At 42.2% G+C, this 17,282-nt stretch overlaps 1 protein-coding gene across 1 annotated transcript in view; it reads right to left on the reverse strand.

Moving 5' to 3' along the window:
- The window catches only part of rev3l (REV3 like, DNA directed polymerase zeta catalytic subunit), an 87,791-nt gene that overhangs the window by 41,490 nt on the left and 29,019 nt on the right, over nt 1–17,282 (reverse strand). Inside the window, exons 2-7 of the mRNA XM_034901037.1 lie at nt 13,261–13,450; nt 13,039–13,113; nt 11,696–11,856; nt 6,127–6,268; nt 5,513–5,607; nt 2,192–2,296 (exon numbers count right to left, since the gene is read on the reverse strand). Of these exons, the coding sequence (XP_034756928.1) occupies nt 2,192–2,296; nt 5,513–5,607; nt 6,127–6,268; nt 11,696–11,856; nt 13,039–13,113; nt 13,261–13,450 (768 nt within the window). The remainder of the gene's footprint in view (nt 1–2,191; nt 2,297–5,512; nt 5,608–6,126; nt 6,269–11,695; nt 11,857–13,038; nt 13,114–13,260; nt 13,451–17,282) is intronic.

Here is a 17,282-nt window from a genome sequence, read left to right on the forward strand (position 1 = left end):
GGAAAATGGCTGCAATGAAACAAAGAGTGAAAAATTTAAAGGGGTCTGAATACTTTCCGTACCCACTGTACATGTCAGCATTAACACAATTTATAAGACATATTATTATGTTAGTTTGTAAAGTCAACATGTATGAATTTTACTTATTGTTTCTTCATAGAGTAATACTGCTTTTATTGTTCTTAACAGCTGTGTCCGTCTAATTGAATTTTGTCACTTCATGCCCCGTTGCTTGCTTTGTTGAATATCTTTCTGCTTCTGCGCTGTGTTTTGTTCTGTTCTGTGTTCTGCCAAATAATTTCTAATAAGGGGAGAACTTCCACTCTCTTGATACTTCCAGCTTCTGAACTGGTTCCAGTTCCACTCGTATTCCATATGAGGGTGCTCATGGGCAAGTGCAGAATAAATGGGGGGTCTATGGAGCTATACCCTCATAATCCACTTTTCTCAGGATATAATTTTTTGTCTGGTAATTTGAATGTTGCATGCGAAAGGGGAGGCTAAGAAAATACAAACTGCTGGGTGTAAGAGTTTTTTGTTTTGTTATATAAAGCCTTTTAAAATCTCAACGGCGTCATACACATCGTACGACCAAAGACACCGTTTTCACACTGAGTCACTTCCTTTGTTCTCTCGAGGCATTGACAACACAGGTTAGACTCTCCCTGTCAGTAAATGTGATAGAAAGAGGTCTGCTAATGTTTTAAAGACCACGCTGAAATATTTTACTCAGACATTCTGGCTCCGCTTCGGATGCCATCAAGCGGGACCTGTAACAAATCCAAAGGACTTAAGTACTCATCCATTCAACTTTTGACCTATAATCCAAGTTGAATCGCAAAAACTACAATCAAATCAGTGATTTCTCAACGACAATCAGGAGAAAGAGACACATTTAGTCCTCTAGGTCCGTAGACTCCCATTCATTTTGCTCTCTGCCGCGATCACCCCCAGTGGAACTCTGGTGGAACTGCAACCAAATTCAGTATATTGGGACTTAATCAGTTCTTTGCAGTCACGTGATCACCATGGATACCTGGCGTGCAAGAAACGCTAAGAAAATGGCAACTTTTCAGACTATATGTCACCAAATGTTAATATTAGATATCAAAAAAAGATTAACATATTCAGAACTTGTGATCCGTACACAGCACCAGCTGATGTTTTCATTGCTTTGAAGCTGGCAAAGTCTCTACCAGACTTGGAGTTTGGAGATATTTACATCTATCATATAGAGAATCCGTCACCTTACACCAAACAAAAAATGAAAGCCTACACAAGTATGGATAGCTATCTTTTTTCACGAGTAGATGGTGGTGATTAACAACATTAACATTGGAGGTGAAAAACAGGAATATCGTCATAATCAAAAGCAAAAGTGAGTACTGCTAGCTACTTGAAGTCTTCATTTAAACACTGTACGAAGCACTACACCCTGTCTACGCTAAAATGTTGTTATATAAATGATATTCCGATAATTAACTAAACCCATGTAGACTAATAAAGCGTGCGTGTCAGTCAATCTCAGCGGTCTGCGTCTGTGTAATCTGTGCAGTCAGTGTGAGAATGTAGCCTATTCTGTAAACATTATTGCAATGCTTGATCTTATCTGTCTCGTTCTAACCATCCCCTCCAGGATTTCGCTGCCTTTTTGAGATTGTTGCAGTACAAAATGCCGGATTTTGCGGGAGCTTTTGTAAACAAAATGAAGATAAAAGTTGCTGTGTCTTTTGTATGTTTGTGGACTGACGAGAGGAACCGCATGACCACTCCCACCGTAAACCTTGTGTGGTGTTTGGGTCTGTAGGACCCGTTTTCAATGTTTGCTAAAAAAAGGCAAGGTGGAAGCTGGGGGTGCGGCCTTGACCAACTGCCACTTTGCTCGTTTGAAAGCCATAATGTCTTTCTGTCATGGGCGGGCCAAACTCTCTCGCAAAGCAGAGAAAGGGGAGGTAAACTTCAAGATTCAAAATGTGCCCATCCGAGCTTTCATTTTCTCAAAGGCAGAGCAGGATACCCAGGGCTTGGTTAATATCTATCACCATTTCTAGCCACTGGGGGACCATAGGCAGGCTGCGGGAACCAAACCTCAAAGTGAGATTTTCATGCCATGGGACCTTTAACCCATACACAGTCCTAGTCTCTTGTGCCACAAAGATCAGAACGGAGTCTCTACTGTCGATATGCTCACCTTGTGACTCGGGGGTTTCTACCTGGGAGGTCTGGTTCTTCTCTCTCCTCCTCTGCTTCTCGTCCTCCCAGATGGCCTGCAGGCCCGGGTTTCTGCCGATCTGATCTGAACAAAGAGGACAATCACAGCACAATGTGTCAGCTAACAATGCATCAGTACTGTTATGCAGGTCTTTATTTAATGGCTGTGCCAAAATAACGAATCAAAACGATGTCAGGCTTAACCGTTAAATTCAACTCATACATAATGTAGTTACATTTTTTAACAGTGAGAACAGTTTTGAAACATTGTTATCGAGCTATAGATGGAAAAGTATGAGTCAGAACACAGGCACTGCCTGTCCTGGAGTTCTCTCTCTTTTCCTTTCCTCACTCTAAGGACAGATGCTCGTTGTGGTTTATGACTCTGCGTCCAGCCGGATCTACATCATAAGTACTGGAGAAATGTGACTTTAATACTAAGAGACCATGTGTCAGCAATCCACTACACAGCTGGTCTGTGACTGGCCACAACTGAAGGGATTTAAAACGCTGTGGACAAATATGATTTTCCCATCCAAAGCTAGAAAACAAATATCTTTGGCATCCCATTTAGAGGGAAGACAGCCAAAAAGATTTTGTTTTCAAAAATGTAAACAGTCAATTTAAACCTTGCCAAGTTTTTTGCTTTGTTATCAACGTATGGGGACTACTCCTTCTTTTCAGATCGATGTAGTTTTGTTTTCAGTATATGGATGCGCTTTGTCTTCTCCCTCACAGTCTAAAATGAAACACATCCAGATGTATAAAACCTTTGGATATTAAAAACTGCAACAAAAAGGGCCAGAGACAAAGTCCCTAATCCTGGTATTCAGACACATTCTGCTTATAGAGGCAAAACCAAACAGAAGCAATAGTTGCATCTGCTCTGGGTGTGCATGGCTTTGTCAGATAATGCCATCTGCGTTATGGGTTTTGTTCAGTTCAGTGAAATATCCCTCCATCCAGAATTCCCCTCATCTCCGTTCAGTCCCCCCTCTCTCTCTCTGCTCTCCTGTGTGTTAAGTCCGCTCCACAATGTTTAGGGCTGCTAATGGATTTAATGGTTGGAGCGTGTCAGGGTGAAGTGCTCCGAGCAGCTGTGTTCTATTTGTCACCTCAGCCAAACATGCAGCAATATATCCATATCAATATATAACACAAGATATTCTAAAAAAATTGGATATCGTAATTTGACACAATGTTTTCTGGACGCCACTTATGTGGCTATATGTAACTTTCAGTTTGTGTTGATTCTAGCGGCCGCTTTGGACAAAAGCGGTAGTGTTTTTACCACACCTGCTGTTGTAAGGTGCTGCATTGCCCAGTGTAGATTAGTGAGTCAGAGTCAACGGGAGGTGAGGTGGTGTAAATGAATGAAAGTCTGAATATATTCAATGAACGCCTGAATATATTAAATGAATGAAAGTCTGAATATATTGAATGAACGCCTGAGTATATAAAATAAATGAAAGTCTGAATATACCGAATGAACCAGGGACGTCACTAGGATTGAAAGACGGGGGTGCTCAGCCCCCAGGGTATTAGTAACTTGCGTTTGCAAAATCTTTGCACTCATGTCTTTTGTTACTGTATTAGAGCTACACTTATGTCAACAACAAGTCAACAAACCAAGGGGTTAACAAGTAAAAAGTGACAGACATATCTTCTTCTTCCATTTCTCTCTGTTCAACAAAAGCTACTGTAATGCTTGCTTTTAGACACATTACAGCTGCAGGGGGAATTTACTTAGACCAGACTTTGCTCCTGATGAGTCTTCTGTCTGCTCATGTCAAAGTATAGTAATAGCATACTATAGCTAAAGAAAGATAAATTGATACGGATCCTATTTAAAGTGGCTACTATGTAAATACAATAACCTAATAATAAATGATTAGCGTATATATATATATATATATATGTGTGTGTACTGTATGTAGGATTTCTACATCATTTTATTTTCCTTGTGTATCTGTTGGCATGTGCTCATCTTTAGCTTACATTTAGGTAACAACTACATATTATTTACCACAGCACATTTATAGAATACAGCTAGCATATATAATAAATATAATTAAATAATTTAGTTTAGGCGATGCACAGTGCCTAGAGCTGCCAACAAATGCTTATTGTTAGAAGAAAACTAAAATCCTCAGACCTATAGACCACTACTGACCTCAATCACACCGGCTCCCTCAGACTCTACTGCCCTGCCAATCTTCTGCTTCTCTTTCTTTCTGCTGAAATATCATCCAACATACATCTCATCTGCTCAATGAATTGAAGGATACAATGGTGTAATAGCATTAACAGGGACCCTATGGCATTTAGTTTTCAGTGACCACAACATTCTATGGGGATTGATATTGTTTTAGAACAGGCCTCCTAGAGATAGGCTATATTATTGGCAAATAATAAAGACTTGTGATAAGATTGCTGAGTTCTTTCCCCTTTCCTTTACCTCAAGAAAACGCAGCTTAAGGTAAGCAGGTAATTAAAAACAACTAACAATTTTACTCCGTATCACTTTGTGTAATCAGTCTTCCTTTCACCGTTAGCGTGTGTATCGGCGTGTGTGGTCGGAGGGTGCATAGTGAGTTCAGACCAAAGAGTTACAACGAGACGAGATGAATCCTCCAGTTACTTGCAACTCTCCAGTGTGCAACGCTCTGAAAGCTGCCGGTTCACACCAATGCACCGAGACGGTGCGGTGCTTCATCTTGATAGCACAACTACCCTTTGTACTTCTGTCTAACTTCCGACCTTTCGGCTATTTTTTTGTAGATGGATATATATCATTTGTTGGGTCTATATGAATGAGGATACAGTTGTTGATAAATCTAATTATATAATATTAAAAATGTTGTTGTTCTTAGTATCATTTAGGGGTGCTTAGGAACATTTTGGGTTAGCTTCAGCCCCCATAACATAGGCCTAACGACATCGCTGGAATGAACGTATACATTGAATGAAACGCGTGTTGAGTGAGCCTGATGAAAGGGACCTGCCTGGGAGACAGTACTTTCATTTTTTATAAACTACATGTGTTTTGTGTGCAGGACATTCCATCACTGCGACATCAAGCCATCAAAATTTGGCGCAATATCGACATCAATGTTTTTGGTCAAAAATATTGTGATATTTGATTTTCTCCATATCGCCTAGCTCTAGCTTCATCTAAGCCCTAGCTTTCACCCCTCTGTCCCGCATCTTATTCCTACAGTTGTATCAGAGTGGCCTACAATACTGGCAAACGACTGCTGGAGGGGAGCAGCAGCTGGGAGGCTGTCTTAAATGATCTCACTTTCGATTTCCAGGCGGTTGAGGACGTCGACAGCCACGGCATCGACCTCCAGCTCACAGGTGCTCTGCTTCTCTACCGCATCCAGGACCAGGGAGCTGCAGGCAGACACACAGCACAGGGAACGCAGAAAGACAAGAGGGATTCAAATGCTTCCAGAGACAGTCAAATACATCGTACTACCGGTTAAAATTCATTTTTGATATCTGGCGATGGAGTATACGAAGGATGATATATGAAGTTAGTTATGGCTTTTCTTTTGTCAGTTAGCGTTTAAGATCTCTTTAATGTTTTGATCCCATCATTTAATAGTAACAACGCACATAATCAACATGAGCACACAGTCCAACATGTAAATGTGCCAGATTTAGTCATTCAGATTAGCATTATTTTCATTTCAGAGGAGATAACTGTGGAAGGTAAATGTGAATTATTTTTGATTGAAGTTTTTTTTTAATTTACAATAGATTTACAATCAAGACAGGGGGATTGCTGAGAACAGGATAAAAAAACATCCATTGACAAAAAGAAATTGTGCAAACTATCAAAAGGGAATTGTTATTGCAGAATGAGTGGTGTTCAGCTCACAGTAGGAGCAAATGCAGCAGAGAACTCACCACGGTATGGTCTCCTCCTCCCAGCGGACAAACGTGCCCCCCAGGGTGCTGTCGTCAAGCTTGGAGGTGCCGGGGCTCTTCCAGGGGCTGACGCTGGGACGACTGCTGGGTGTTTGCCGGTGTGGAACCGCTGCTGCGTCTTCTAGAAAGCACACACAGGCACACGGTACAGTAGACGGTACTGTGAGCTCTGAAAAGAGCATTCCGCCAGTCTGCAGTTTGGCAGCAAAGAGTAGTCAAATAGCCCCAAACAAATGCCCTACTTCTTTCTGTTTGTTTGACAAAAAAACTACAGTTACCAGCTGTTTTGAGTGACAATTTGGCAACTAGCAGAAATTAAACTATATCTAATATATATATATTATATATATATATATATATCAACATATACACACACACACAGAGACACTAACACTTATCTTCTTATACATGGCAGAATTCAACTTATCAATCAACTTAATTTTTTCCTGGATTTTGTATCACATCAGTCCCTTTAAATGTATGTAGAAGGCAGGAAATGGGATTCAAATAGTAGACATGGGGACCACCCGTTTTTCTAGACTGTAGTACGGCAGCAAAAAGCACAATCGTTTGCCTTTCACATAGGGAACTATTAAACATACACTACCGGTCAAAAGTTTGGGGTCACTTACAAATTTCCATCCCACTCCATTTTAGACAGAATACCAGCTGATCTGAGTGGGGGGATGATCTCTAATGCAATATCTACATTACCCATTATCAGCAACCATTCCTCCAATGTTCCAAAGGCTCATTCTGTTCACTAATCTGGTATCATTTTATAAAAATAACCAAGAAAACATTGGAGAACTCTTTTGTTTATCTAAGCACATTATGTAATTTGAAAACTGCTGCCCTGGTTAAAAAAAAACAATGCAACTGATCTGAGCTTGTAGTGTGTCTATAATGGAGTGTAGTGGAAATCTCTAACTGACCCCCAAACCGGTAGTGTATCCCGTATGTTTTTGTGGCAAATATGAGTTTAAATATATGAGTAATTAATTTAACGTCTGCAATGGATGAATAAGAAAGTCCTCCCAAAACTGAGAGGCTGAGTTTGAAAAGAGCAGAAAAGGTTGGACTTTGTTGAGATTTCTTTGTTAAACTACTGCTTCCAGGGTCAGAATGAACATTCATGCTGAACTGTTTGAACTTGTTTCTCTGAAATGAAGGAGCTACTACATAATTGTTTCAATGTTGTTTGCTGGCAATTCAAAAAATAATTCCAGTTTAGTTAAACGTAGGTCTTGTGTTGCAGATTATCTGTGAACATGGCATCAGTAAAGACCGTCAGGACAAGAAACACAACCAGTCGATCAGACAACAAGCTTGCAGTTGTCTGATTATCAAAGGAAAATCAAAAGAACGCACCTGAAATGTGGGTAATAAACAATCATTATTAACAAAAACCGCATGTACCCAAACCAGCAGCCACTATAGTAGGTCAAAGTTGAACCAGGAAACTGGTTTGTAAACTGTAGGTGTGACGAAATGTGATTTGTTGATCGAAACCTGTCACGGACTTCAAAACACATTAAGGCTTCCTTTCCTCTTAAACTGGCCCCAGTCCCTTTTACCAGTCTTCCACTTTAATCCTAGATCAGGATTTTGCTTTCAAGTCTGAGCTTGAGGCGAGAAGAAAATGTAACCAGGTGTACCTATTATTGGGGTATTTTAGTGTCTTTGTTGTACGAGGCACTGGAGCCCTTCTTTCCATTGATTGCATCAGTGCAGAGTTGGATCAAACATGGGAAGCAGGCTTTGGTCGGAGGGGAGTCAAGCATGAGGATTCTAAATAAGAAAAATAAAAGAACATTGGAATTTCCTGTCCTGAATCATTACTGGCCTCCCAAGTGAAGGTGGCCCTGCTGGGCTGGGGGCTCACTGGGAGTGTTGGGAGAGAGCAACGATGAGAGGACCTGTGATCAAACAGAGTTGGCAACCAGGGGTTTAGTCTCCATCAGGAGGAAGTAGAGGTGGGCCTGTGAGAGTCAGGGTCACCCAGATTAGAGGAGGAAACTCTCGGCACGGCCCAGTGACTACCTGAAGAGCAAACCCTGTTCCCCCCCATTTTTCACGAGTCAGTGCTAGGGCTAGCTACAGAATTTTATACTTTTTAGGCACCGACTGAATTGCCTCTAAAGTATCAAGTATTGAAAAGTGCCTCATCATTCAATACCCAATTTTAATACCTAAGGAGTAAATGTCAGTGTCAGTGAGCCAATCCGCACGCACCAAGATCTAATAATGTCAGAGATTGGCTGTCTTACATAACATGACATGCAGGAAAAACTCTCTGGTAGGCTCGCATAGTTGAGGCTGAAAAGTACATAAAAAGATTTGTGCCTTAATGTGCGATTTTGTAATTAGTTTTTGTTTCATAAAATTAGTAATTAAAAAAAAAGTATTGTTTAGGAACAGGTATCAAAGTCACGGTATTGGTACCGAAAATCATTCAACGACACTAAGCCCTAGTCAGTTCACATATGAAATGACTGTGGTTCAGCTGTAGCATAGAGCAGGCCGTGGCTCCATATTCTTTAAACTGGTGGGAATGCTGGTTACTGAATCTGCTGGCTCAGGACAAGCAAAATAAAGGAGTTCCTACCGAATCAGAGGGCAGAAGGACATGGATGCACCGCCCCAGCTCCCTACAGCAGCTGCCGTGCATCGCCGGTGGTTCTTTAACTGAGACTCTGACTTTTGCTGAACAGCAGCTCCTGTGGCCATGAATGCCAATGACTGGATAGCGGCACATCTGGCTTCAATTCAGTCCCGAGATTCTTTTGAGTGCTTAAAAGACATTATTTAGTTATTCCTCACAAACATGTCGCCTGTTCACATACACTGTGCTTATTTTATATTTGTCCCAGAACATGCTAAATCACTATAGCACGAGTAGAAACCACTCATATAGTGAGTGTCCTGATGCCTTAATGTACAATGTCTAGCTATGTAGAGTTTGCTATCTTAAGCTAACATGGTCACTATAAGCTACTAGTTATTTCAGACCAAGTATCAATCAATTGATCATTTAAGGCTGAAGCAGAAAACCCCCGGAGTATTTAACGGCAACAAAGTGCATTTTATTGCTTTTCATTTTGCTTTAAAACTACTAAAATAAGTCTGTGACACGCAACTCACCACCATGATTAGATCTTGGTAGAAGCATACTGCATGCTTATTGGCTCACAGACACTGATGACAGACTGACACAGCGGATGGCTAGCTAGTCCACATGGTGGACCCTTGAGCAGCTTCAGAGTCAGATATTTGCCTGAGGGGAGTTGGTGGTGACCAAAAGCCAGTTAAATAACAGTTAATAGTGTCCCACATTTGTAAGGTTGTCAGAAACACGAATGAACAAATTAACCTTATCATTGCTCTGTGTCTGCTGAACGTATGAAGGCAACCGTTTGCTAACAGGTCACAGAGAGACAGCCACCACAAAGATAACATTACAGTTTGTGATTCGACAGGGGGAGATGGAAATTGTATTTTTATAAAGCCGGGTGCAGAGTTGCTAAAATTATGAAGAAAGAAAGAAAGAAAGAAAGAAAGAAAGAAAGAAAGAAAGAAAGAAAGAAAGAAAGAAAGAAAGAAAGACACACTCATATGGACTTTCGCCTCTTTTATGTGCAGCAATGTCAGAACAAAATGGCTCAAATTGACCATGGACCATCATAAAAGACGGTGCTACCAACTCGGTAAAACCAGTGAAAGTGAAGAAGAGACAGAAAACCCAAGATGTCGGACAGAGACAGCAAGTAATGCAAGAGAGAGGGTAAAGAGCAAGAACATGAAAAGAAGTGAGGAGGCAACATGAGAGATGAAAACAGAGAGAGCTTTTGAAAGACAACAGAGGCATCCTGAGGCCGAGGTGAGATCAGGAGTGATTTGGTGTGACTCAAGGCACGGCAGCCTTCTCTGGCCTGCTCTCCATCCCTGCTGAGCCCAGGGAAACGATGCAGCCAGCAGGAAGTAACCCGGCTATGCCCACACTGTCCACCAGACACACAAGACAGCAGACAGGGGCACACATGTGTAACCTAAGCTCTTCCCCAAACAGAAAGGAGGTAGGGGGTGAGGGCAAATGTCAGATTGTTGTGATTATAATTTGGTTTATGTCTAAATTAAACCCTAAAATCTCAAATAATATAACAATGGCTAAGCAGCTACAAGCAGGAGCGTGGCTGGAATTTCCGAAGTGAGGGGGAAAGACTCTCCATTCTCCACTGATTAGTGTTGACTTCCATGAAGGCGCATACTCTGTTGAAGTTTAAAACTATAGGATGAGCCCAGAGCCACCCTGGTAGCGTGGCTCCACCCTCCTGCATACTGTCTGGTAGGACCAGGCTAACAAGAGGGGAGCGACAACAACTATTGGCTTAGCATCGCTAGCGTTCACATTAACTCCTTCACCACTAACGGAGCGAGCTGGAAAATCAAACTTTTCCTGAGCCCCGTTGGGAGGAGGGCCACAACAACATGGCCACCAACAAAACTCAGCTTGTTCAGACTGTTCTTGCTCGTGCTTTAACTTCTGGATATTTGGCAGCGTTGCCACAACGGGCTGAACCTTTCTCCGCCACTATTATGGAACCCGCCGAAGGTCATCGGACCTTAACGTCTTCGTTCTCAGCAACTCCCTCCGTTTACTGATTGGACCGAAAAAAATTACTGAAAAAAAACTGAATTTATTGCCCCAGTGCATGCTGAGATGATACCCAATGCACCTTCCTCATGTAACGCATTATGGTTTCAATTATGTACTCATTTTGCCCTTATTTTGGGAAAAAAAAGGTACTTCAAGTGCTCATATTTTGAAAAGAAATAACTTTTTCTGGGATTTGGGGTGTTATTTTGTGTCTCTAAGACGCTTCCACACGCATACAAACTTGGAAAAAACAATAACTTTTGAGTGAGATACAGGATTCTGAATGTCCTCTACCTTCAGTCTCCGGGTGAGCTGTTCAAAATCTGCAAGGCTTTCTGTGTCACTAGCTGAGACGAGGTGGCTAACCGTAGCATGCTAGCTCGGTTGCAATGGCAAAACACTGCTACAACACACACTAGTTCACCATAATCTCCAAAAGAACTACTTCCATGTCCCTGTTCTGCAGGTATTCCACAAGTGCCCCTTGTTTAGAAGAAGTCTCCCAGCTAATCCTGCCCTGGACTGACCAAAGGTGGAGAAAGAGTTCTCTAGCTGATGTGATCTTACCTAGATACTGCGCGTGTGTGACTCCCAACAAAGATAGTATAGAATTGAGATGTCTAACTCTTTAGCTAAAACAAAGACCTGAACACACAGGGTGAAATGAGGATCTGCAGCAATTTGCAGTACATCAAAAATATGGTGTTTTTGGAAAATGAAACTTCAATTTCAATTCAATTCAATTATGAACTGGAAAAGGAGCATAATATGGGCGCTTTAAGATAACTTCACCCAGGAGTAACAAATATATCCTCAAACTGCATTTAAAGAACCAAATTAGCTGGAGAGGATCATTTTAGAAAAACTAAATCCCCTTCCCTTGTCCCGTACCTTTGTGCTGGCCCCTGCGGAACTTGACAGCCCCCAAGTTCAGCAGGTTCATGCCGTACAGATTGTAGTCTATGAAGAGCTGCAGCAGGTAGGGGATGTGGCCCTCGTGGGGCTGGTAACTTTTGTTCATCACTGCTCCGCTTTGTAACAGCTCACAGACCCTACAACAAACAGAGATGATTCCATAATGAAAGAGAATAGGGGTAGAAAAAAAGCACATATTTACTTATTCAAAGACAAATACACATTTCACACACATTACGTCATTTCTCCTCGCCAACACAGTTACAGGTTGTTTTTGGTGCCGCTGGGATGGTGTAGATTAGAGGCTGATTAGCTTTCCCTTTGAAATCTGCCCCTTTCCTGTCTACAGCGGTCCTATCAATTAAAGGCAAAAGTTTTTAAAAAAAACTCACCTTAAAAAGAAAACAAAGATTTTATAGCCCATTCATTTTTAATACAAACAATTGTTTTCTGAAAATAATGTAATAATATTGTTTTAGACTGTTTACCTGGTAGCGTTACATCGGTCAAATAGTCGGTTAACGCTTCAGTATTAACATCCCTAGTGCCTCTTCTAATATATAACAGGTAATCCTTTTATTTAAATCGATGCTGAAAAGGGACAACTTGTTTTCCAGAGCCATTCTCAACCCCAGACAACGTGCATTTGCAGTACTTGATGAAGAGCAGCTGGCTGTGTGTACGTTTAAGCTCTGGCCTGGAGTCGTGTTCCTCTTTAAAGGCCACAGCTCTTTGATGACTGATCAGAGAGTGTTGGGGGGGGGGGCTGAAGAAGGATGCAGAGATCCAGACTTGCCACCTCTCTCTCTCTCTCTCTCTCTCTCTCTCTCTCTCTCTCTCTCTCTCTCTCTCTCTCTCTCTCTCTCTCTCTCTCTCTCTCTCTCTCTCTCTCTCTCTCTCTCTCTCTCTCTCTCTCTCTCTCTCTCTCTCTCTCTCTCTCTCTCTCTCTCTCTCTCTCTCTCATATCAAGGATAATAATGTGAGAATGCATACGTACAATACATTGAGTAAACTAAAATAGATACATTTAAGATAAAAAAAAATCAGGAAATCAACAACAGTATCAATCAATAGCTCTCCTCAAGCCTCTTCCTGTCGCTCTCTCCCCCTCCTTTCAGCTGCACTACTCCGCTCACCTTGTCACCACTAACACTGGTCGCTCTGGCAAATAATTCTGCCTTCCTGCGTGCTTCCATGCACAACAACACACACTGAAACGAAGCCATGTTAGTGAGCAGGAGGAAGCATGCGCACACAGTCAGCCATTCAGGTGCAAATCCCCATTCTCCTTTGAGTGCATCGATCCCCAGAAACCTTACCTTTTGACCATCTGAGGATTGTACAGGTAGATCTTCATAAAGTGCTTCTCCTTAGCGTGGTAGCCATAGAACGGCCTGAAAGACAGGAAAAAGACCTCGTTGACATACTGCATATCTACCTGGAGAGTTCGTTAGAAGGATTTCACACATTTTTATTTATTTTTTAAAAGGGTTTTGCGGTTTGCATACTCAACTTCATCGGCTCAATCATGAGTCACTTACATGCCAGAGACCAGCACCACCTTGAAGACATGCTGGACGCTGGAGGCGGGGTTTCCCATGGCAACGTTGAGGGCCCTGTCGGTACTGAAGGCCACCTGCCGCAGGTAGCGCTCCGGCTGTTGGCCGTTGCCATCGTATGGTACGTAGATGTAGGGGAACACGCCATGGAGGTGGAGGCATGTCTTCTGGCCTGTAACACAACAACAAATCATTTGATCATCGGCGTATAATTTTATCCCGTGTATCCACATCCCACTGCGTTAGTGTTTAGAATGGCAAAATCCTTTTGTATTTGTTTGAAAACGCAGGGACTGCAGTTCTCAAATCCAAATTGTCCACACTTCTTTAGCATATATTTTCAGACTCTCTTTTGTATAACTTAAAATATATAGTGGATGTATAACGTACTGCGATATCTGCCACCCAATATTATAAACTATCGGTATCGGCATTTATATTTTATAAATATATCGGCCGGTATATCAGATTTTTACATCACCAAAAAAATGTATCTTAATGTGACAAGTAGGACTACTAAAGTGGATATGCACATTTTGGTATCAGTACCAATGTACATATATATATATATATATATTTTTATGCATGTAAGAAAGAACATTTGAAAAGGTACAGTATACCAAATGGATATTTTCTCAACATTTTTCATGATTTCTGAAATCACAAACTGGTGTATAATAAGAAAATATTGTAACAAACAACAACTTCATTCAACTTTATTCAGTGGTGATAAACAAATATTTCAGACTTCCAAATCTACCTTTTCACGTTATATTCTTTGTATGTGATGTGTTACACACATCACATACAAATATGGACAACAAATCCAGCCTATGCATGACTGAAGGGACATCATCTGAAGCCCAGATCTCGACCTCTGTAAGCTGACCTGACAGCAAACTGTAAAATAGCATCTTTTCATGCACTGCTCTGCAGTATGATCTTGCATGGTCCAATATGACACTGTTGTCCCTCCATAGTTTCCCCGCTTTACACTTGTACAACCCAACATTTGTCTATTTCCGCCTTTTTGTTTGTTTGGCACCTGGTAGCCAACCTGATGCGACTTTATAGAGTCAAAAAGGGTATAAAAGGTGTATTCTTATACGGTGAATGAGCTCACAGACACATAGTATTCACACAATTGGCCAAAGTGCATCTAAAACAACTGAGCAAAACTGTAATAAAAGAAAGTAAGTCAGTGAGGGTCCAATACAGTTTGTCTGTCCTCCCAAACACTTTCTGACCAACAAATGGATGAGTGTGACAACACGCCTATATTGCAATGTTTGCACAGTGTTAAAGCAGCTCACTAGCTAAATAAATAAAAGCAATACAAAAGCATCGCTGGGGATTGTGGGTGGCGCGGAGGGGAGAGGATTGAGGTCTTGAAGTGATGTGAAGTGAGGTGAAGTGAGGACACCCGGTCCAGAGACAGGGATATATACACTATTTATAAGTTTAATATAATATTTATAATGGGAGTGCTGTGACATCATCCCTCCCAGACGGACAGACACACTACCAAGTCATCTGAGGTGATGCAGACAGCACGCTCTGATCCATCATCAGCCTGGGCCACTGCTTTCCATCTGCAGACTGCTGCGCTGGGTTTAATCCGGTTACGTAACGGTGTAGAACAGCAGTGTCAAAATTAAGACAACAAAAGGGGGCTGAGGGTGCTGAGGCTCACAGAAATCTGAGCTTCTGACTCTCTCCACTTACATCAGCGACGGCTGGCAGCTGGACATAACCAGGAGCTTGACTCTTGCCCAGGCGTGTCAACACATGCCCAGAGACATGCCTGCCTCCCCAGCACTCACCACTGGTAGCATGGCTTCAGGAGAGGTAGGGACAGGCGGGTTCTGGCATGGTTACTGCACCTCAAACACACAGCTTGCCAATTCTCCATCCTCACGCTTTGGAATGACAGACGATGCTTGCATGCCGCAGTCCTCTGGGCACGATCGTTGAGAGTGCTGGACCCAAAGTGGAGCTTTCCAAAAGAGGAAGAAATATTCCCAGCATCTCTCTGCACAGCGATGCATACTGCTGCCTCCAAATCCGGAGGGGAGGGGTGATGCAAGATGAGATGTTGTGCTGAAAGACAACGAGCTTCTCGGAACAGGCCTGGTGTTAGACCGACATCGGTATTAGGAGCAGGGCGCAGCATATGCTGGAGCTCCCTGTGGGAGACAGTGGTATTGAGACACACAGCAGACCATCATGAGAAGATAAAGTGAGAAATCGTCATGTTATTCTGTCCTTGGAAATTAAATAGCATTCTTTTGAATGCCATGCTTGGCCAAATGGAGGGCTGCATTATGAAATATTAAACCTTTGAAAAACAAGAGTCCAAATCTAGTCCAGCTTCTCAAATGGGGGGGTTGCTGTATTTATCTAGCAGCAACATGACTACTTTGCCTTGGAATCTGTGCCTGCAATTCTTCACTATATATAATGTTTTAAACCTAGGCAGGTCTTTATGAGCAGAAATAGCTATCAATCATACTTGGTTGTAACCCGTCCTTGCGTGTTGTTATGGCAATCCAAACTGGTTATTTATTGGTTAATATGCTTTTTTTTAAACTATTCACACTAGGTGGTTTTCTTCATTGCAGCCAGGTAGATGCAGAGGAACAGTGAGATCAGTAGAACTGTGTCAAGTCCGGAGTGTGTACAGTATGTGTGCGTCTCAGAGGCGTACAAGGTGTGTGTAGTGCCACTGCGAGCGACACAAAGGCTGGCAGCCACTCTGACGGTGGAGGAGCGGCGAAGGCAGCATGCGCTTGTCTGTCCTCAGGCTGCCGTTTATGAACACACACACACACACACACACACACACACACACACACACACACACACACACACACACACACACACAGCTTCTACTGCAGTTACTAGGCAACGGCAAAGCAAAAGCCCCTGACAGACAGCACGAGAGATAAACAAGTGATTCTTTACAGCCAGCTGGTCAGGCCATAGAAAGTGTGTCTGAGAAAGCAAGAGTCTGAGAAAGCGCAAGAGAGTGTGTGTGTGTATTTGTGTGCGTACCTGTGCATGAAAAAACAGGGAGGGGTGAAAAGACAGAATACAATAAGGATGGCACGAGAGAAACAAAGAGTGTGTATATGTTTGGGTGTGAGAGAGAAGCAGAAGATGAGAGGGTGGACTGACCAGGAGCTTATGTTTCAGTTGGGTGGCTCACTACTGGGATGCAGTCAAACTTGGAGCAGTGGGCCATTAACTGAGAACTTTATGAAACTGATGAATCTATAATTGGTCTTATTTGAGGCGTGTTGGTATACATATGGTACTCTGATCTGATGTCCCTTTATTGCACCAGAAACTGCAACAAGGTATCACATCTGACTAGGGCTGGGCAACATGGATGAAATCAAATATCACAATATTTTTGCCCAAATACCTCATTATCGATACAGCAACAATATTGTAGTGTTGACTATTGGTGCTTTCATAAAATAGTTACACAATGAGAACAGTCTGGTAAGTTCACAGAATGACATTACTTTACTGTAATGCAGACTTTAAAATCAGGAAAAAATATGTCATATTACAATGTTATATCCAAAATCTAAGACGATATCTAGTCTCATATCACGATATTGATATATCGATATATTGCCCATCTCTGGGTCAGTGAGGCTGTAGCCCAGCAGCTTAGTCATCTGTAAAACCAGCCAGTGAGTGAATGAGTGTGTCACACAGCAGCTAGTCTGTTAGCCATGCTGAACCAAGAGTGAGAGATATTGAGCTATCACACTAAACAAAAAGTGACATTCCTCCAGTATGCTTCATTAGTCCATTTAGGACCAGTTTTATTCTACCGAACAGAGATGAGTTCCGAGGGGTTGGTGGTGTCACCCGTGTTACACGGTGTCCGGGCATACGCCGATTACATTACCCGCCAACGGCCCTGGGCATTTGTGGTGTAAATCGGCTACACAGTGGTGTTGACCATGGTTTATTAATTGGGGGGGGGG

Source organism: Etheostoma cragini, chromosome 18, assembly GCF_013103735.1.
Source record: "Etheostoma cragini isolate CJK2018 chromosome 18, CSU_Ecrag_1.0, whole genome shotgun sequence".
Lineage (NCBI taxonomy): Eukaryota > Metazoa > Chordata > Actinopteri > Perciformes > Percidae > Etheostoma > Etheostoma cragini.